General features: G+C 39.5%; 2 protein-coding genes across 3 annotated transcripts in view; one reads left to right on the top strand and one right to left on the bottom strand.

Moving 5' to 3' along the window:
- Positions 1-1334: 1334 nt before the first annotated feature.
- Positions 1335-16238, top strand: CDCP2 (CUB domain containing protein 2). Its single transcript, XM_072419204.1, has 6 exons — positions 1335-1423; positions 3043-3390; positions 9414-9749; positions 11727-12080; positions 15115-15293; positions 15822-16238. Exons 1-6 carry the CDS (start codon positions 1348-1350, stop codon positions 16134-16136), a joined length of 1608 nt encoding a protein of 535 aa, XP_072275305.1. The 5' UTR covers positions 1335-1347; the 3' UTR covers positions 16137-16238.
- Positions 16239-17692: 1454 nt separating this feature from the next.
- TCEANC2 (transcription elongation factor A N-terminal and central domain containing 2) overlaps positions 17693-23036 on the bottom strand; it is a 9118-nt gene continuing 3774 nt past the window's right edge. For both annotated transcript variants that reach the window (XM_072419681.1, XM_072419682.1), the window contains exons 2-5: positions 20809-20986; positions 19938-20079; positions 18750-18943; positions 17693-18115 (exon numbers count right to left, since the gene is read on the bottom strand). In XM_072419681.1, coding sequence (XP_072275782.1) covers positions 17927-18115; positions 18750-18943; positions 19938-20079; positions 20809-20916 — 633 coding nt within the window. In that variant the 5' untranslated portion in view covers positions 20917-20986 and the 3' untranslated portion in view covers positions 17693-17926. The remainder of the gene's footprint in view (positions 18116-18749; positions 18944-19937; positions 20080-20808; positions 20987-23036) is intronic.

The raw sequence follows: 23036 nt of genomic DNA, 5'->3' as shown, positions 1-23036 counted from the left end.
TCTAAGCAAAAAAAGGCAAATAAATGACATTTTAAAATGAAGATGTATTTTTTCTTCGCTTCTTTGGAATAGACGTTTGCAATAACTCGTCAGCAACTCCACAAATGGCTGCTAATGGAAACTAATCAGCTGCACTTATCTACATAGCAGTTATTTATAGCAATGTGAAACATCTCTGCTTTGGTTATGCTATGTAAAATGTTTAATTCATGGCAATGATTTATAGGTCTCAGTGTGGTAATCTTAGTGCATAAGAATGTGCTTTTCCTGATTGGTACAACAGGTGTAGGACTGCAGGGGTTAAAATATTTTTTTTTTTATCCTTTTTCTTTTGTGTGTAAATAGAGTAGGGAAGGGTTAGAACCTATGTTGGGTTTTCACTGCTGAGTTAATATTAGGGATATTCACGAATGATCATTGTGTAAAGGAAAGAATGTACACCATTTACACCGCTGTGGGGCAGTTGCCATAAGGAACTCCAGAGGAAGAAACAGGATGAAGTGCCGCAGTGGAAAAGGATGAAGAACTCCACTGGAAGAAACAGGATGAAGTGCCGCAGTGGAAAAGGATGAAGAACTCCGCTGGAAGAAACAGGATGATTTCTTGACCTTTTTTAACATAGGGAAACCCTTGAAATAACTTTATGGTTGCCGAGAACCCCTGCTTTATAGTACATTAGTGTTGAGGTTAGTAGGCAGAATGCCTCCTACACTGCCAGCCATTGAAAAGAATGTGACTCTTACAGATAGCCATAAAGATCATTGGTGTCAGGTAAACTGACCTGAAAGGTACAAATTGCTCATTGCTTAAGGAACGCCTGGAGGAACCCTAGGTTGAGAAACAATAATCTAGTGTGTTGTCATCCCATTTAAATTATTGGACATCCTCATCCTAATGCACCACAACACAATGGCACAAATGGGTTCTAAGAAGGGATTAACCATTATTTGCAGATTTCCTCTCCCTCTTTCCTTTACCTTAGTGATATAGGCAAAAAAAAGGATTTTAACCATTTCATATGATTTATAACATCAAAAAAGTTTCAAACTTAAATAAAACCCCAAACAATTTAGGCTGCTCGGTTATAACATTGCTGGGCCACCAGGCAACATATCCCTGGGATATATCTGTATTGAATGCCCCCCCATTTGTCTGTGATTTATTGCAGGTAGGGTGAATGTGTAATTCCAGGGATACCCGATACACATCAGACCATCGAGGGTGGAGAGCAAAGTGAGATCAAGTTCCTATTCAGACAACAGATGAATAATTTATTCAATAGCAGCTCTGAGTCTTATCTGTAGTGTTTTGCGAGCACTGGATATATTACAGCACTGGCATTCCAATATGCAGAATATTCATTGCAAGTTTATCTTTGTGATAAGCGTGCTATGGAGAGTACCCGTGATTCAGGCCCGCAAAGGTAAGCAGAGATTTCATGTAGTTCTCTATGTCAATGTCAGATCCAGGGAATCCTCTTCAATGTATTTTTCTTTTTCAAACTTTTCTATTCTTCAAACATTTAAAATGGGGCATAAGTATGACAGACCTGAAACTGTTATTACTTTTTCCTGTGGGTTTATTATATATATTGTTTTAACACACTAGGCCCTTCTAAGGCACCAATGTTCCATACTTCCAGAGTGGTCAGTCATTGGGTAGCTTTTATCTGTTCGGTGATAGACAATTAGTCTGCAAGTTTGCATCCATTTACTAAATTTTACAAGCAGATTAGATATTGAGTATTGCTAAAATAATTGGTACAAAAAATAGTTATTGAGATTTATGCATTCTTTTAGTTATTTATTATACTTCTACCTTTAGTAATTAAATATAGAAGGAGAATATTAATACATTTCCTGAAGGGACCCTCATTGGGCTGTAGTATAGAATTCTATTTAATGCCACATTATTTTAAACTGCGTAAAAACTTTGAAATTTTGATGGAAATATATCCTGTACATTAGTCCAAATGTTTCTTCCCCAGGTAGCAGAGAGGACTGCTGTATTTTATATGTAAGAAAAGATCTATCTGCAGCAATACGACATGGTCCCCAATATGGTGCATCACTGACTAGTTCTGCAGTAAGCAAAGCTCAGACTCCCTGCTGGTTTTGTAGCTGAAGTTTGGAAGAAGAAATGACCAAGTAGTACACAGATAAGATAATTGTGCTTTCCCTCCTGTAAGCGTCTATGCAATGTTAGAGTGATATTGCTTGCATTGCAGAAAAGCCTGATTGGCTGATTGCAATGTTGTTAGTGTTTAAAGTTGCCTGCACAGTGCCATTGCCCTTTTGGGCAAATTCAGCTTTAAATTAGGACTTTGGCATGTTTTCATAGGACCTGGCCTATTGATCACTAAGTATACTTATTGGACCAATATTGGGTTATAGATTTTGGGTAAGTATAGGCTTAAAGCAGGGGTGTCAAACTCAAATACACAGTGGGCCAAAATTAAAAACTTAGACAAAGTTGCAAGCCAAACTTTTTTGAAAAAATTGAGAAAGTTTTTCCTTCTCATAAGATATAAAACCTTTTCATATGGAAACAAAGAGGTTTTGCTTAACATTCAATCTGGAATAAGCCTATAACAGAGAAATAGCACCACTACTACAATTCCCTGCATCAATAAAACAGTCCAATGCGGGGCCACGCATAGGTAGACAGGCCGCTGGTCTATAGACGCAAGTGATACCAATATTTGTAATAGCGGCGCTATTTCAATGCAGCGTCGGGACAGCTGCCATTAATTTTTACAATTCCTTTGGGGTCCAAAAAAATTCCTTTTAGGGGTAAGATTTGGCCCTCGAGCCAGAGTTTGACACCCCTGGCCTAAAGTATAAGCCTAAAGATTAACCAGCATCCCTCTCAGCTTCAATTGTTAATATGTTATACTGTATTTAGAGACTTTGTGTTTTTTGTGTAGGCCAAAAGTTTTCTCTAAACTTCTAAATATGTTAGGTACTAATGTGAATAAAAAGAACAAAAAAAGAAGCAAAGTAATGGTTTCTCATAAATAACCTCATTTATTTTCTTATACAGGTGTGAAGTGTGGGGGAGTACTTTCAGCTCCCATCGGCCATATATTCAGCCCCAACTTCCCAAGAGTCTATCCACCCCATACTGAGTGTAGCTGGCTGATCGTTGTGTCAGAGGGATTCACAGTCCAGCTTACCTTTGATGAATTCAACTTGGAGTACCATGACACGTGTGACTATGACTATGTCAAGATTTACAATGGGGCATCCAGGGATGAAGGGAATCTGTTGGGAACATTCTGTGGTTCCCAGTTGCCTCCAAATCTTACATCATCATGGCACGTACTGTCGGTTATTTTTCATTCAGATAAACATGTGGGAAGTACAGGATTCTCTGCCACCTACAGGAAGGGTAAGTCACAACATTTCTACAAATGTTCATCTCTATTCTAAATGAACCTTGGATGCAAAGCCTTACATACAATTTAGGACTATCCATAGACATGATCAGTTTTCTGTAGACATGACCAAATATTTTTATTTATTCCTTTACGTTTTTTTGCTTTTAATGGTGGCATTTTAAAGCATTAGGGCTTATAATGATGACAATGGCAGCTTATGAATATGCATGACTGGTTATAATGTGTGTTAAAACAAATAGAAAATTGTACTTAGGTGTTAATCCAGAGTTTTAAACAATCTTTTTCTAAGAATCCATTCACGCTTGCAGTGAACATAGTAAAGCGTAACTCCAGGCTCAATAATCAATTATTTTAAATAAAAAAAATCCAGAGGAATGAAAGCAGAGCCATGGGCCCACATACATTCCTTTTAAAAATACATGAAACTGAGGACTTTCTATTAGAAAAGCCTTGCATTTTACTACAGCATAAGTGTACATTATGGGGCATAATGTACATTACAGGGCACCAGACATTAACGACCAGAAAAATCATATTTAAAAAAAAAAGATAATACTGGAATGATGCTTCCAGGAACAGTAAAATACATATGTATTGATCTTTCAGTTACTGTTAAGATAGGGAGAAATACATGTAAAATGATTGTTTGTACACCATTAAATTTACAAATAATATTATCAGTTTTTTTCTGGTGCAAAGGGTCTTCTGTGAAGCCATGATGCATATACCACAACAAAGAGCTACAACTAGGCCCTTATTGGAAGTAGTCATGACAAGAGCGTCAATGTTAGGGGCAGGGTTTTGCCCAGAGTGGGAATAGAATATACCATGACAAGTAGCTGAGTTACAATAGGTCTTTTTAAAGGTATAAAACAATACATAATACACATTTGCAATCAGCTCTTGTAAAACCCTGGGGTTCCTCCAGAGGTTGCTAGGGGTTCCTTGAGCAATAAGCAATTTGTGCCTCCCAGGTCAGTTTAACTGACCCCACTCTAATGTACTGTGAGATGAAGATATGTCGAAGTTATTTCAAGGCTTTTAACATGTTAAAAAGTTTGAGAAACCCTGACCTAAAGCAATGGTCACATGATCTGGTCCATGGGTCTTCTCCTTATAGAGATCAGTCGTTCTTTGTGTATCCACATCACTGCCTATGGGCATTTCCCTATTAGCTGTACAGTAATAAGGTTCAACAAAACATTGTTATTGTTAAATTTATCTCCAAATGATTATCTTAAAGATTCAAGGGACCTTTGGGCAATAAAACATTTCTAAAACTCTATTAATTCCTACTCTGTGCTCCTACATTCTGCTCATTTAAAAGAGCACTCAAAACCCATTTTTTCAAACTTGCCTACCCATCTTCTTCTGTCTTTTGAAACCATCACTGCTTCCCTTCACTACATATCTCCCCTCTTATTGTGTGATACTTCCCCCACCTCCGAGATTGTAAGCTCTTCGGGGCAGGGTCCTCTCCTCCTGTGTCACTGTCTATATCTGTCTGACCCCCGTGGGGTGGTACACCGGCCAGAGCTGTGGGCCACCAAAATGTTCTCGTGGACCACAAAGTGGGGACCGCTGGTTGAGAATATGAATATCCTCTTATTCACTCCTGAAGAAGCAGAGAAGACATCTTTGACACGAGTTGAGTAGATGTGAACGTGTAGATTGTCTTTTTGATTGTGAATTGCCATACAGTATTATTTTTTTATGAAGTTAAAATAAAAATGTCTTTTAATGAGAATGTTGATGGAGTATTAGAAATATTTTATTGCCCAAAAAGATAATTGCTTAGAGATAAATTCAACAATTATATGTATAAATGAACGGGAGGTTGGCATAATTTCTAAAAATGATTCAATCCCTTTCAAACTAAATAAATTAAGGTTCATTTAATACACAGAAGAATTGACAGCAGCGGTGATGTCTGTGTAACAGAATGGTAGGGGCTAGATGGCACAAGCAGGTGTACAGCTCCAGATGGATGGTCCTGTGCACCCCTGGAAAAGGACCTGGAGAGCCAAATAAGGTATTTTTGCACCATATGGTAGGGAAAAAATATGGGGCATGAATTGGAGGGAGTGTGATAGGCTTTAAGAAATGTCCCAGACATCCTGTCCAGAAGTTTGGTTCCCTTTCACATTTAATCTAATAAAGTAAAAACTTAAATTAAATTAGCACTATGTCTAGGACTGTGGGACTGTACTCTGCTGCAGTCAAGGGACCGGTGTCCCTTCGGGAGGCACAGGGTGCCAAGAAATGTGGCAGTTTGCTAGGCTGGTTGACCCAGGGCTGATGTTTCTGACAACACCAGAGCACTTGCTGCATCCCTTCCAGTGACACCTTGTTACTAGGAGAGCCAATCAGGTCCATCCTTTCACATGCGCCAAATGCACCAAAAAATGGCAGCTGTGTCACCAATTACAAGCACAGTTTTTTTTTTTATCAGATCTAATTTAAGCAAATACAAGTGCCAAGGAAGTTGGTATAGAATTGTGTACCTAGTAAAGCACCTCTCCTATTGTGCACCTCTCATTCCACTTTTTAAATGGATTAAGGCACTTATGTTTTTGTTTGTCTTTTGCAAAAGCTAACATTATTTTTCTTAGATGAACGAACAGCACACATTCTGTACATATTTACTAGCGTTGGACTCCAGCTTGTGTATATACACTGTAGAGCAACCTTACCTTGTCTTTATCTGCAGCTTTGTCTTTTAACAAAACAATGTCGGTACAAAGCTGCAATGACCACTTCCCGGCCCCTATTTATTATTTATTTCTCATATTATTATAGCACCAACATATGACACAGCACTTTATAGAATAAAAGAAACCTTCACTTTAGTTCCTGCTGGTTCTTTAGAAGAAATTGATAATTGTTAATGGGTCAGTTTACTCAAAAAGTGATAATTTGGATAAAGTGCCACTCACCTATCTGTGTTCCATCCAGGGCCGGATTTTTTGTTTTTTTCTCCTCTAGGTTAGTTAACTGGTACTACCCCCTCCCATCCCAATAACATAGTTCAAATTTGCCAGCAGAGGGGACATAAGTGCTAAAGGGAATGCTGGGCATTAGTGGCCATGACCTCAGTGGGAAATCCTGCCCAGGGCGCTTCCATCTTCCTTTTCTCATCTCAGAGACCTCTTCTTTGGTCATACTGACTGTAATGTAAGTTCTTCATTCATCCCTGGAACAAGCAAAGGAAGCCAGGATTGCCAGGTTTCCTTTGCAACCAAAGCTGACGCTGTGCACATACAGCACAACTTTTGCATTTTTCTCTGACATGATCAGGCCGGTAAGATGGGTTATAGTGGATGGGACATCACCTGTCTCTTTCTGCAATAACCACATGCCTGGTTGTTTATTTTGTAAAGAGGACTTTAGTTCCACATTAAAGCTCAACATGGGATTTGTGTTCTGTCCATTGCTGAAGGCTCCTGCAATATGCAAAATGAGCTTTTTTTTATGATAAACTTGAATTGTGTGGCCTTCTGGGCAGCCTCGTGACATGCCATCTCTCCATCTTCTCTAGCAATGTGCGTTACTTGGAAATGCAGAAAGCTCTGCTTGCTGCATCAACACTCTATAAATGAAGGTGGCTGTGATGATGCCCCTCAGGGGTGGAGCCATGAATGACAACCTGTGTTTATAGCATGTTTTTTAGGGACATTTGAAGGCAAAATAAACTACTGGGAGAGGGACTCTGGACTGACGGCGAGTATTGCATCTTGGGCTATTTGATCTATTTGTTCATTGCACATCAACACCTTAGGTATCGTTTGTTGAGTTAATACAACCTATTGCATTAACACAATGCACATGGACACAAAAGTAAAGTAAAAACATATTTTAAATGCATACACTATTGCAAACTGTCCTATACTATTTCTAAAAAATTCTGTTCACCTCTCTTTTTAATTCATATATCTTTCCCAGACAGCGCAGCTATGGAGAGAATTCTTTCTCTGTTGGAGCCAAGGTCATCTCTTAGCTTGTCTGCTATCCTAAATTTCCTCATGTTCCTTGTCACATGTATGTTCAAAAAAGCCTGATAGGCTCCTTGTGTTGACCCTCACCTTTCAGTCTAAATTTTACTATAATTTAACTACAGTATGTTACTGACATTTAATTATTTTTTAAGGAATACACAACTGCTTTCAAATGTATCTAAAGCTTCGGATTGAGTAGGAAAGGGCTAAATCCTCTGCCAGGTTTTTTGATCACAGTTTGTATCCCACCCCCAGAAGATTCACTCTTTTTATTTTTACTGGTGACCATTGTCACTGGAACTGAAAGTAAGATAAAATCCAACTTTTTGAATTGCCACAAGAAGAGGAATAAAAATTAAACTTCCTAAATGGAGATAGATGTTGCTGTGATAACTTAGCCTTGGTTTCCCACACTTTGGAGAAATGGGATCCAACTGGCAAAAATAAAAAAATAAAATACTCAGTGGTTTGACCATTTTATTTACTGTTCAAAATGAAAAAAGAAAATTAGATTTAAATATACTTTAAATATTTTATATTTATGTACTTAAAAGTTTTTGTTGTGGATAATCCACTAACCTTCTACTGTTCAGGGTAAAAGTTATTTTAACCATTCAGAAGCTTCTGCGTTTTCCTATGTAACCACAATGTCTGTTTGTTTATTCTCTATACAATGAATCATTTCTATTTCAAAACTAATCTCTGACATGGGAACAATTTTATGCTTGACCCTGCTGGGAAGAATTCAGCCATCAATAATATTGTTACTCCCCAATGTTTATCATGGGTTCATAAATCCTACAGTGACTGATTGTGGAATCTTTGGTACGGTAAAAAAAAAAAAACTTGGATAAATCCATTGGCCTTACATTCAGCTTTAATTTAGAAATATATTAATGTATTAAAGCTCAATTTACAAAGAGATGCATCACTTGTATCTGCTGCATTAACAGATAATGTTTCTGTGTTTCCTAATCAAAAGCATTACTGCATTCCAAATTGAACTCAATTATGTCTTTCCCTTTGGATTTTCTACAGCATATCTAAAGTCATATAATTGTCTCTTCACATTTAAAGTAGGGAATAGTTAAATCCTTTGTCGTTTTTTTTGCTGTCAGTGTCACATTGTGGAGATTTTCATGGACTTCCCATCTCCAAACTATTGCAAATTCCCAACAAGCTTTCCTGTTGGTTGGTTTCTCTTCTATGCCTTTTCAGGTGGCAACTGTAAAATTTTGGAACTCCGATTACTTGGAGCACCAGTGGAGAAAATTTTGGTGGTCTGCGGACCATGTCCTCCTTTGGATTGCAGGCTCAGGGTGGTGTGCGGGTTGTATCCCTGGACACATACCGCCCACTCTCCCATCACAGGTCTGAGCGGCAGGTTCTGGCATCATGATATCACTCTTGGCAAGGTCCAAAAGGTTGGCAAGGTCGTGAGGTCCAAAAGGTTGGCAACCACTGGTCTAAATGACAGCAATAAAAGCCTGAAGTCAAGTTCTAATACTTCTTTACCCAACCCATATCTTAACAAAAATGGTTAAGCTGTGGATCATTTTTAACATGGAGGAACCCTTGCAATAACTTTCAGGTCTTCAGGGAACTCCTGCTATAATTACTATACTCACAGCTTTATTAGCGCATTTGTAATTAGGAAGAATGTTATCCTACACATATAGCCAAAAAGGTAATTGGTGACATTAAAACTGACCTGAGATGCACAAATTGCTTAAGTAACCCCCAGCAAACTCTGGAGGATCCCCTGTTGAGAAACGCTGCTCTAGATATACTTTAGTGTAACTTGAACTCATATTGAAATGTCAAATATATTTATACAATAACTTTTCCTTTCAAATTTGTATCTGATATCTACCACATTCTGCAATTTTAGTTTTACCAAATAAATTACTGAGCCATGAGGAAGTGGTGCTCCATGAAAATTAGGAGGTCAAACAACTGGTGTGCCTTTCTTTCTTAATGTTAGACCACAGTGATTTATTTCATTCTTTGTCCTGCAGATATCTGTGGAGGAGTGCTCACCGGGCTTTCTGGAGTTATTACCAGCCCTGACTACCCTGATAATTACCCCAACAATGCAGAATGCCATTGGCTGATCCGGGCAGCCCCTCATACCAACATCCGACTAGTGTTCACAGATTTCCAGCTGGAGAGCCAGGAGTGTAACTTTGATTATGTTGCAGTCCTTGATGGCAGTGGTCTGGACGAACAAGTTCGCCATTACTGTGGCACCACTAAACCACCAGACATTACATCCTCCTCCAACGAGCTCCATGTGGTTTTCAAATCTGACTTTAATATTGGTGCCAGGGGCTTCAAGGCATACTTCTCATCTGGTATGATACTTTTTATCCCTATGCTAATATAAAATTAGATTTTGTTAGCATTTTCGTCCTGTATTTATAGTGAAATAAGACAATTATCATAAGAAATATGCAGTTTTCTGTCAATCCTTTTTTCCTACAAAAAATCACATGACATCTTAGTATACTGATATTCACAGCATTATATTTTAATGTATTTTTAGTTGGTATGCGTACAGGATATTTTGTAAGGTCCAGTGGCATGGCCACCCTGTAATAGCTACATCCCAACCTATTCTACTTCTTATCGGCCAGAGATGCTGCAATTCACATTTGATAGCATAAAATAAGAGGATGGATCTGTGGTTACCAACTTTTTTTAAACAGCGATACTCAACTGCAGCTTAGGAAAATACCTAAGTAATACACATTGGACCTGATTTATTAAAGGATAAACTTTCATCAGTGAAGCTGCGTGATACAAAACACATGGAATGGATTTCTTTAAAGAAACTGTAGGAGATCACTGGCCATTACACTTTTTTTTTTAAATTAGACTTCGATAGCTGACAGAGTAAACCTTAGGCCACTAGTACAAAAGTGTTCATAACAAATATACCGTTACTTGTAAGGTTGTACCTTTAATAGATATTAACTTGTATCCATTTACACTTTGGCATTAGCTGTGACACACTTCCAAATATTATTATAAAAAAGGACCATCAAGACGATGTCAGCTCCAGGAACTTACATGAATATTGTTTCTTAGAATAATTTACCTTCTTTTTGGGATTTAAATCTTTGCAATGTCATGAGACTGTATCCATTAACTTTATTGCTGGTTGTCCTCCTCCTCTTCTACTTTCAATTTTTCCAAAAATTATTATCTCTTACACTGAGTTGGTTCTTTCCATGATGAGTCTGATTTAATAAAGATCTCCAAGAATGGAGATGATAGGCTGGATTTCTTAAAAAAAACATTTACTATTAGTTGACAAATTATTTTATTTCTGGACCAGATCCATTCCAGGTTTGCTGGATCAGGCAGGTTCTCCCATGACAGTCTATCTTAATCTCCTAATCTATTTATCAGGCCCAATGGCCCTGATTCATCAATAAAATCCGCTCTCGCTGGAAGCGCGAAAGTACGCGCGGTCCGGACTCGAGTGTGCGCGTACACTCGCCTCCTCACTGCCAGCCGGATTCCTGCCTTCACAAGACGATGTCAGCTCCAGGAACTTACATGAATATTGTTTCTTAGAATAATTTACCTTCTTTTTGGGATTTAAATCTTTGCAATGTCATGAGACCGTATACATTAACTTTATTGCTGGTTGTCCTCCTCCTCTTCTACTTTCAATTTTTCCAAAAATTATTATCTCTTACACTGAGTTGGTTCTTCCCATGATGAGTCTGATTTAATAAAGATCTCCAAGAATGGAGATGATAGGCTGGATTTCTTAAAAAAAACATTTACTATTAGTTGGCAAATGATTTTATTTCTGGACCAGATCCATTCCAGGTTTGCTGGATCAGGAAGGTTCTCCCATGACAGTCTATCTTAATCTCCTAATCTATTTATCAGGCCCAATGTGTCTAAAATAGGAGAGCTGCAGCCATGCTATTTAGGAGTCTGGTAAAAGGCTGGACATGATTTGGTAAATGATCCCTTTGTTTTCCATGCTTTCCATTATTATTAAATAACTTAGTTCTAATAGTGATGAATCTTTCTGTAAGAAATATAGCCAAACCTAGAGGATCATTTTACGATAGTTACAGCCTAGATAAAGTTCATTGTGACCTCCTGGGTACTTTTTGTATAATGGATACCGTATTCATACTTTTGGCACACAATAAGATAAGTGACCTGAGTGTTGTTTAAAAAAGATCACCGGAGCATTACGGTTTTTTGATGTCCATAAAGTTTCAAAGAAAAAATAATGACATGATGAGCATATTCTGTGATAAGTTTTACAACTATTCAAAACTCTTCCTTTTTTCATCCCAAAGGTGAATGTCAAGATGTGTTCAAAGCAGTGAAAGGCAATATTACCAGTCCTCGCTATCCAGAAATGTCTCCGAATAATGTTATCTGTCAATGGAACATTCAGTTACCCCCAGGCTTTCGTATCAAGATGTTCTTTCAAGACCTGGAGCTGGAAGAAAGGAACAGCCTGACGGAAGAGTGTGATTATGACTATGTCGCTGTTTATGATGGACAAAATGAGGACAGCAAGCTTCTGGGGAAATGGTGTGGGACGGAGATCCCGTCACCAATTATGTCAAGCAAGAACAATTTGCTGCTGGTTCTTGTGACTGACAGAGATACAGCCAGCAAGGGCTTCTCTGTGTCCTACATCGGTGGTAAGTACAAAACACCAATAGGTTTGCCTTACCTAGTGTTTTTACCTGGACAGTGCGAGGCCCTAATAATAAAGGGGCCAGATAATAGTCTCAGATGCTAAACGTTACTTACTGCAGCTTTCACTTTCCCAGGGCAGAAAAAAGATTGGAATATTACAAATTGTTAATGAGCAGCATAATATGGTGATAAGGTGATAATATGTAATGCATATTATGGCCCTCAGCACTCCATGTAACATTTGTAGGGCCAAACATCAAGGGGGCCTAGTACTGACTGGCAGTGTAATGGTTTATCTAGACAGCAGCAAAATGTCAAATATTTTAGATAAAATAAAGCATACAAAGCACAAACTCCATTTGAAGATGGCTATCAATGAAGTTAGTAAACATTATTTTGAGTGTTTTAGGGGTGGCACAAGTATCCTAAACAAGATCGATGATCAGAATAGGGCTAGCCATAGACAGCACAGCCTGGAAAATCCAAAAGCTGTATGATCCTTCTCCTTAAAATGTATGGTTTAGACATGCACTGGTATTAGGCATGTCTGTTTAAATAATTTGTTCTGGGAAGTCTATTCAGGTTATTACACATTCACACGTTCCATACTTTTTATACTTCCTTTATCTGCCGATTACTATTCTTCTCGCCTATGAAAATATGAAAAATATTGTCCTCCTGATCTTCTATGGGATACCAATGGCAAATATTCTAGGAGATAGTAGGTTTAAACTTCTTAGTGCCAGACTTTGCTCTGTGCATGCTGGAGATCCAGGACAGGGGGCAATAGGGGAAGATCACCCCTAGCACCGGGAAGCTTCAGCCAGGAGGGTTTTTAAAACTCCTGCAGGTATGTTTACCTCTCCGTCTGCACATTATACCTGCAGCAGTATTTTATTTTTGTCAGCCTGGCAGAATCTAATAACCTTTAAGATAAGGTTTCAGCCACACATTGTTTCAAGTCAATGAACTGATTCACTTTCATTGTGAAAAGAAACAATAAAATGACGTGCAAAGGCTGAATACATGTTTTATCTCTCCTAATAAAGGGATTGAGTACCATTAGAGATTGAGCCTATTGGAGGATTGAATGTCCTCAACATTGGCAACATCATTTTGGACAGTCAGCTGCTTATCGTAAATCTGTGGTGGTGATACATAATGGATGAGAAAGACCAGAGGGGAATGTGGGACTTACTGTATATTTTCTTTTTAGAATAGTTGACCTTTTAACACCCCAGATCATTCTTAAAAAAAAGTGCAAATAAACATTGTAAACACACTAAGCCATTGCTGAGTTCCTTGACATGATTACGCAAAGATAAGCAGTAACTGACAACTGTGTATTAATGGTGTTCCACTTATATAAGGCAGCTAAGGGATGTGTCCTCTTTAGTCTCTAGTGCTGATTTCAGACACAAGTTATGAGACTGGGTGCAATTAAATTATTCCGAGACATGAGAGGTCCTAAATAAGGAAGCAAGAAAGCAAAGGAAATGCAATTTCCAGTGATTTACAATCTGTCTGGCTTGGCCAGGGGATTCGGTTTCGCTCTCTCTTGCTGTAATGCTCTTTTTGTATATAGGAAAACCTCTTAATGGTTTTCTAATGTACTGGGTATAAGAAGCCTTCCTCATCTCTTATTGATTTACTAGAAGAATTACAGACTCAGCCGCAATGTTGTTACTTGCAAAAATGATGCTGGCATTATGAATTAACCCTTGGTGTAGATTTATATAAAGTGGTAACTGTCATATGTTCAGGGTAGGGTGATTGATTATATAAGGAAAGCAGAACCCATATTAATCACAAGTCAAAGTTGGATTTTTTAGGAAGTCTTTGTCACTCCAGTGGCATCCAGTGCCTTGGGCAAACAACCTTTACCTGTAGAGCTTAATTAAACAGTAATCGTCTGTGGGGTACTTTGTCCAATGCTTGAGGTTCTCCTCAATTGTATCAATACAATTTTCCTTCCATAGTGTCAATTGAAGCAACATTGATGCATACTTTTGGTAGTGGCTCTGTCCCTTAGGTACCAAGAAAATGCATGCTGGCCCCAAAATATTGGAAAATTGTATCACTATTTTCCTTTCCTGTTGTCTAAACATGGCAGCATACTTATGGTAGATGAATAATTGGAGACACTACCTTAAGTATGCTGTCATGTTGGCTGAGGTTCAGCTTTAAAGCTACATTCCAACTTTTCCTTTAGGTTTGTACAGTTGTACAGGTTCCATTTCTGTACTGCAATTGCCCACTAAATTTTCACACAGAGTGCATTGAAGCTACAGCAAGCCAGAAAGAGCATATCTCATTTCCTGGCTGACTGTCCCTGGCGACTTTTCTGTCAATGTAGGTAGAAAAGGATCACCTGTGGTGCAGACTCTAAGTGACACTTGATCTTTACAAAGATACCCCCTCAAAGGGGTAATGGGCTGGTAGCCTTCGGGACCCCCGGGCTTTTTGCTGCAAGGTGTCACCAGGTCAAGGCCCTCATGGTCACCATACCTGAAGAGGAAGGACAGATGGGTTTCAGTGTGGAGCCAGGCAATGTCCAGCAGGTTGGAGAGGCAGACCACAGAAAAGGGTCAGAGCTGGCTAAAATAAGGTAGGCAATGAAAAGAGAAAGGTTTTATTTAAAATGTTATAGGCATGGTATTAAGGGGGACGGAGGGCAGGGAAAGCAAAAGCCATGCATGCACAGTGTCAGCTTTGGTTGCCAAGATTCCATGGCATTCCTGGCTTCCTCTGCAAAGTCTGGCCCAAGATTGCAAAGAGGAAGCAGAGAAAGAAGGAAAAGATGGTGGTGCCAGGTGAAGGAACAGGGACAGGTGAGTAACACTGGGTTTAACAGCTCTGCCTTACTCTGCCTACTCCAGAGTTCCCTCCTCAGCAAAGATCGGTTCCCTCCTGACTTGGTTCTAGACTGAAATGGTTAGTGTTATGGTTAATGGCTCTTTCCATTTGAGACAGCAATGCTTCATACATTTTGGAAAGTTGTACATTGATTTTTTTTTTTTTTTCCCTTCCAATCAGTTGTCCCCGTTAACGTCAGCTGCACGCGTACTGACTTTTACATCCAGATTCCGAGCCAATCTGTCCCTCAGCTGGAAAGAAATCACATCTACCTGGGTACACCAGCCTGTGCTGCTCAAATCTCTGGCAGTAACTTTAAGATCTATGCACGCTTTGATACATGTGGGACAGAACCAAAGGTAAGCATCTAAATAACAATGCACAGAATTACAAAGCAGGGAGAGGTACTGAAGATTCCTATAGGTGCCCTGTGTCTACCAGTGGTGGAACCTCACATAAAACATCTGTTGGAGCGGCTGAATGCTGTGAAACTCCTTGGATTCCTCAGTCGCCCAACATAAGTAGAAGGTCTTGATAAGTAATACATTCACTTTAGGACATAAAGTCTATGAAGTTGAATGAACCCTAAGTTCATACATAGATTTATGGGGGCTGACTTGACCTGAACATTCTATCTAACCAACAGTTTAGAAGTTTCTAAATAAATGGCCCTGGAGAAAGTATGGCAACTATGAGAACATTGGTTCTCTAAGCTCAGATTTATTTTCCAAGGAAAAAACTAAAAGGTGTGTAGTGACTTAGTGACTGTAATGAAGCTCATTTGAAGAACATCAAATTTGAAGAACATCATATTTTAAATTATTGCATGCTCCAAACTATAATCTTACTATTATTTTGGTAGTAATGTCTCTTTGCTTTTCTTGCAGAAAAGGAACAACACCTCAGTCATTGTGAGCACTCTTTATATAGATTTCTCTCTGGGTGCTCAGGAGGACATTCATCAGTATGAGGTGCAGTGTGAACCCAAGAGAAAAGAAGCCTCAGTACGTATTCTGTCTGGTTCTGACCCGGCTCAGATCCATGGTCTAGTGGAGAACAATGACCAGTCCCAGCTTCCAGAAGCGGAGGCATCAGAAAGCAGTGAACGAGGGCAGGACAGCAGTGATGTGGTCTTTATCAGTATTTGTATATTGGCTGGAGTCCTCATGCTCATTGCAGTGGTGGGACTGGTTTTACTGTGACCATACAACACAATAATCATCATATATACTACGACACTACCAGGGGGGTCTGGAAGAATCTAGTGCCATTAGTGGAGAGCTAAACTTCAACAGCTAAGGCAGAAACAGTCCATCTTTGATATTTTAAATGAACAGTTTGAAAAACTTTGTATCCAAAAGTGAAGGATATGCATTTGTTTAAGGTAATAAAAGATAATTTATTATATTAAAAAATATATAAAATACTACAGATCCATAAGCAAAGGCCACAACAGCACCTGACAATTCCTTATAATTCATGGAAGGAAACTCCTGTGCACTCAAGAAGAAGACTTGCATCCCCAGACAGCAGCCCTGCAAAAATCAGTAACTAATAAATATGTATTAATTGCTGGATGCTGAGGTGTACCATAGCTATGGATTGGAGCAAACATTAGAATCATATTCCCAGTGGTGGATTATGCATTGTTTTAGACAGAACTACTTGTCTTCTCACTGGTTTAAAATGTATCCTGCAAAGGAATTGGTACAGATGATGTGCATAAAGAAAAGTGCAAAGTGAGTGGACTAAAGTGTACCCACAGAATCACAAGTTTGGTTTAGGTGTTGCCATTAACATCAGGTTAATAAATCATTGTATGGTAACCTGGTGTATCAGGAAATACAAGAAAACCTTGCCAGGTGCACCACATTTTCTGTATGTATATATGTGCTATAGTTTGGTTATTATTTCTTTAGTTATTTTGATGCCCGTTGTGAGAGCTGGAAATAAGAGTGCAATAGAAGTGATGTTTCCATATTACACTATATACTGATAGTAGATGATGTAGCGAACCTTTGGCCCATTCACTATAAAACTGCCACTTACATGTATAACAACAGGTGAGGCTAAAAACCCTGTCATGTTAACTGTGATCCTGGTGAGTTCTGGTCTGCCTCAGCTTCTGTTATAGCAGCCACACATGACACTGAAGTAGGAGCAGTAGGAAAGAATGTAAGAACTGGGTGCTGCTAATACAGAGAAATCTAGGTTGAAAAACTGCTTTATGGCGAAGCATAAATGAGGGAAGAGGGAAGCAGAATGTAATTGGTATTTTACAATATTTTTGATCTTTGTACTCTTTCAATTCTCTGGAACAGATGGAACAAAAATCTTTCCCTAATGCACCACTTCGTATCCATATTAACATTTTAGTGGCATATAGATCTAATAATAGAGAAGTCACAGAAATTTTGGCAAATAAATCTTTTGAGGAGCAATACTTAAAATATATTTTCATCCTGATATGTGGCCCACTGTGCTCTATGTTCAACACCTGTGGCAATCCAAAAGCATAATATACTAAAGGTGCTAAAAGCTGAATATTATTTAATATAGTGGTGTCCCAATAATTGAGATGTGTTTCTTGTCACCGCTGAAGCTTCATTATTCTACAAGTTAATGTTAACTTCATGAGAAGGCACAAGGAACAAATATTACAGAACTAAGTGGAAGACAGTGTATTATTATATATTAATATATGTCACTACTTTCTCAGAAGCATTGATGGCAAGAAAAAAAAATAAACAGTCAAATATATAATTATTTAAGACGTATTTTTATTTCATGTAAAAAAGTAAAAAAATAAATAACTGCATGTATTACAGACAGTTCTGTATGTATTGTCCATTACACATTGGGAATTTATTCCATTATAAAAATTCTGACTTCAGAACAACATCTCCTATATTGTGTGCAGGGCACCAGAGCATCCTGTATCTGCTCACTGATATTTGTTGAGTCCAGGTTCAGTCCTTATGATTGCAGCATTTTATTTCTTATAAGACTGAACTAATTTATTGACAGGTAAGTGCCCATCCTTCACTTGTAATTGTACTTCTGACTTGTGTTTTAGAGCAAAAACCAGAGCACGCACAGTCCTTCGGTAATGAACATTGATCAGGCGAGAACATTGATGGAAGACCTCACGCTCAATACATTCGGCCAAAGAATCACCAACCTGATTGAAGAGAAAAATGTAAAACGTAGGAAAATTGTTTTTTTTTTATTTGATTAATCTATGTCTCATTTGTAGGAGATACTTCACGTTAAAGTGATTCTTTACTCTGGTTATTTCCTGTGGCCCAGATGTGCTGTAGTAAGACTGAAGCCCAAGGTCGTTCATAGATCCATCCTAACGAATCCAAGAATGGCTGACAGTGAAACAATGCTATCAATGGGGAAGAGCGGAGCGGGGTGCCACTTGCTTGTTCTCCCCCCTCCCCTCTCCATAGAAGAGAACGGTGCTATGTGTACAGTGCTCATTTGTTCATCTGTGACTTTTTTGTTGCTGGAAACAATCATGAAACGTGATTTCCAGCAAAAAAAATACTAAATGCCTATTCATGTGTTCATGTGTGTGCACTCAGGATGAAAGTAAAAATCTCTGAGGGTGGGGGTTGTGGACACCTATAACAATATAACCTGATAAAGGTTCACATCTTTCTTTTACTCCAATGAACAGTGCTCAATCTGGAGCTTTTCTGCAGATGAGCAACAAAATATGCAGTAGACCAATTTTCTAGATAACCTACAATGTACATATAGACAAATATGGCTGATACAAGTATTTCATTTTTAGAATGGTTCCTTACCTCCTTTTCTAAGGCTTCACATAGCATTCGCCTTGCATTATTCCGCAGTTTCTCTGTAGCAGCATCACTTCTAACCTCTATGTTGGGTTTGCAACGGTTTTCCCTTAAAAATGTTTCCCATTGTGAGTAAACATCCTTGGCTAGTGCAGATACGTCATTATCAGAATGTGTCTGCAAGCCCTCCACTGCTTCACCTGAGAGAAGGAACAAGTCAATTCCATCCAGCAGATATCATTATCAGTAATTGTCTATTAAAAATGTCTCTAAACATCCCCTAATATTCATTTTCAAGACTAAATAGCCACTTTCCTGTTGTCAGAAATAAAAGAAAGAGGGGGGGTCCTATGGAATAAAAAATTTTGACTTGCCCTGTTTTTAAGACATAAAACAAAAGCGTGTATTCGTAAATTATTCCCATGTCAATTCTCCCTAAATTCATCTATGCAGTATATTTGTTAAAATATATAAATTTCCTATTGTCACTCCTGTGCGCTTTTGACATTTGGCCGCTAGGTGGCAGAACGAGTCGTTGTTTTAACACAGAAATGTGGGGGGGATAAAGTAAGAACCTACAGGGGAACTTATTTTGATATTTTGGCCTTACATGGCCTAATGCTGCCTAAAGGTAAATTTAGTGCTATAGGGAGGATTTGCCTGTTTAGGGTCCATTCATACCTAGGCGAAACACATGCTTCAACATATGGGCTGCACAGACTAGTTACAATGCTATACACAATGTATAACAATGCAATGGAGTGCTACCACAATAAATGGCGCTGCACCAGCGTATGTATGATTTATTGTGGTAGCACTCCAGTACAATCCTCATTAACGTCAACGAACTGCAGAGCGCCAGAAAGACCCATACCTGCAGCATATACTGAGTGTTGTGGAAAATAAAAGAAGGTCATGCTTTTTTTTTTTTTTCATCCCTTATGGAGCTTTGGCAGCCTATTTATGGGCTGTCTTAATTAACAGGACCCTTAAGTGTGAATGAGCTTGAAAGAAGATGGCGTTGCCCAGTGTCCAGTCTGCACTGGAATGAATAAAGAAAACAGGACAGTGCAGGATCTAGTGGCCATTTTTTTTTTAACTCTTAGTTTTTTTTAAAACTAACATTTTTTTAACTTTTTCAGCTATAACTACTTTACAAGCAGTGAATTCGGTATGGACTGTCACAGGGCTTACCGATTTTTGTTGTTCTTATTACTTCCTCTGAAGGTATTTTCTTCTTCAATTGAGATAATTCTTCAAGGAGATTCTCTTTAGTCTGACCGGGGAGCTCCAGCATACATTTCCATCTCTTTATATCTTCCAACACCACCACCCTCTAAATACAACAGAAAGTTAGCAGCCTTGAATAGTAAAATCTAAGCTGATATCAAACCATAAAAAAGGGGAACTATTCATAATAAATATATATATAAAGTAGGAGGAAAAAGTAAGATGGTCTTTGTTCACCGCAGCAAAGAACTAAAACCTGGGTGAAAACATCATATTGTTAAATAGAAAGCCACATTGACACCACACTGAAATCACCCCTTTCCATTCATACCTATGCACTCCTGCCATGTTTGTTACTATAGTAAGACCAAAGCCAATGTATTTCTTTTAGCATCGTCCAATGCAGGGTTGTGAATATAAAAGGGGGAGGAAGACGTTAATTATGTCTTCTTGCCAACATACATTCACTGCAGAAAAATGTGCATTGCGGTGTGCTGTCATAGCTGCTACATGCAGCTATTTGTAGGTGAATGAAGGGGGTGCCTTATTGCAATGCACAGTGTGAATGGGACCCAAATCTTTCATGGGTTCTGATACACTTTCAATGAACTAGTAATGAACTAGTCCAGTCTGTTTTAGGCCCTCCATTAATGCTTTAAATGCACAGATGATACATGAGCAAATCTTAAACTGTACCTATAAACAATGTTTTTTACAGAAGGTACCCTTTCAGATAGCTCAACTCCCAGCAAACTAGTTTTCTTTTAAATAGAGCAAGGATGGGTTATAATTTATATCATGTAGAGTGCCAGTCTGTTGCCAGCAGCATACCCACCTTCAAGGAGTGCAGAGTGGCCTGTGTCATCAGACCCTTCTTTTTCACAGATGGACCATTTTCTTCCTGGACATGGGATTTGGGGTTTCTGATAATAAACCTGTCCATGTTATAAAAGGATTACAATTTTCTGCTCCACACTGGTTGTCCACTTCTGGTATCTCTTGTGCGTCCAGCTCTGATGACAGCAAAAAAAGCAAAGAGAAAGCATTACTGCAGTGTTCCCACCACACCCCCAAATCACAGTGCAATAATACCAGTATACCCCATCACCTGTCTTCCCCCTTTCTGTACACCCCTATCACCCTGTAATAATATCAAAACACCCCATCACTTGTCTCCTCCTTCCTGTACACCCCTATCACCCTGCAATAATATAAGTAGACCCCATCACCTGTCTTCCCCTTCCTGTACACCCATATCACCCTGCAATAATACCAGTACACCCTATCACATCACCTGTATCCCCTTCCTGTACACCCATATCACCCCAAAATAAAACCAGTACACCCAATCACCTTTCTCCTCTATCCTGTACACCAATATCACCCTGCAATAATACCAGTACAGCCCATTACCTGTTTCTTCCTTCCTCTACACCCATAGCACACTGCAACGATACCAGTACACCCAATCACCTGTCTCCCCTTCCTGTACACCAATATCACCCTGCAACAATACCAGTACACCCCATCACCTGTCTCCTCCTTCCTGTACACCCATATCACCCTGTAATAATACCAATACACGCCATCACCTGTCTCCTCCTTCCTGTACACTCCCATCACATGTCTTCCCTTCCTATACACATATCACCCTGTAATAATACCAATACACCCCATCACCTGTCTCCCCCTTCCTGTACAGCAGTATCACCCTGCAATTATACCAGTATAGCCCATTACCTGTCTCCTCCTTCCTGTACTCCCATATCACCCTGCAATAATATTAATACACCCCATCACCTGTCTCCTCCTTCCTGTACACTGCATCACCTGTCTCCCCATCCTGTACACCCATATTACCCTTTAATAATACCAGTACACCCCATCACCCTTCTCTCCTTCCTGTATACCCCATCACCCTGCAATAATACCAATACACCCCATCACCTGTTTTTTCCTTCCTCTACACCCATATAACCCTGCAACAATACCAGTACTACCCTATCACCTGTCTCTCCTTCCTGTAACCCCTATTACCCTGCAACAATACCAGTACACCCCATCACCTGTCTCCTCCTTTCTGTACACTCCATCACCTGTCTCCCCATCCTGTACACCCAAATTATCCTAGAAAACCAGGACACCTCATCACCTGTCTCCTCCTTTCTGTAAACCCCAGCACCCTGCAATAATACCAATACACCCCAGCACCCTGCAATAATACCAGTACACCACATCACCTGTCACCCCTTCCTGTACACCCATATATCCCTGCAATAATACCAATACACCCCATCATCTGTTTCTTCCTTCCTCTACACCCATATAACCCTGCAACAATACCAGTACACCCCATTACCTGTATCCCCTTCCTGTACACCCCTATCACCCTGTAATAATACCAATACACCCCTTCACCTGTCTCCTCCTTCCTGTACACCCCGTGACCTGTCTCCTCCTTCCTGTACACTCCATCACCTGTCTCCCCGACCTGTACACCCATATTACCCTGTAATCATACCAGGACACCCCATCACCTGTCTCCCCTTCCTGTACACCCATATCACCCTGTAATAATACTAATAGAGCCCATCACGTGTCTCCTCCTTTTTGTACACCCCATCACCTGTCTCCTCCTTCCTGTACACTCCATCACCTGTCTCCCCGACCTGTACCCCCATATTACCCTGTAATCATACCAGGACACCCCATCACCTGTCTCCCCCTTTCTGTATACCCATATCACCTTGCAATAATACCAGGACACCCCATCACGTGTCTTCTCCTTCCTGTACACCCCAGCACCCTGCAATAATACCAGTACACTCCATAACCTGTCTCCCCTTCCTGTACGCTCCCATCACATGTATTTCCTTCCTGTACACCCATATCACCCTGTAATAATACTAATACACCCCATCACGTGTCTCCTCCTTCTTGTACACCCCATCACCTGTCTCCTCCTTCCTGTACACTCCATCACCTGTCTCCCCGACCTGTACGCCCATATTACCCTGTAATCATACCAGAACACCCCATCACCTGTCTCCCCCTTCCTGTACA

This window comes from Pyxicephalus adspersus, chromosome 8, assembly GCF_032062135.1.
Source record: "Pyxicephalus adspersus chromosome 8, UCB_Pads_2.0, whole genome shotgun sequence".
NCBI lineage: Eukaryota > Metazoa > Chordata > Amphibia > Anura > Pyxicephalidae > Pyxicephalus > Pyxicephalus adspersus.
The sequence above is the reverse complement of the archived record's forward strand: the minus strand, read 5'-3'. Positions and strand labels throughout refer to the sequence as shown.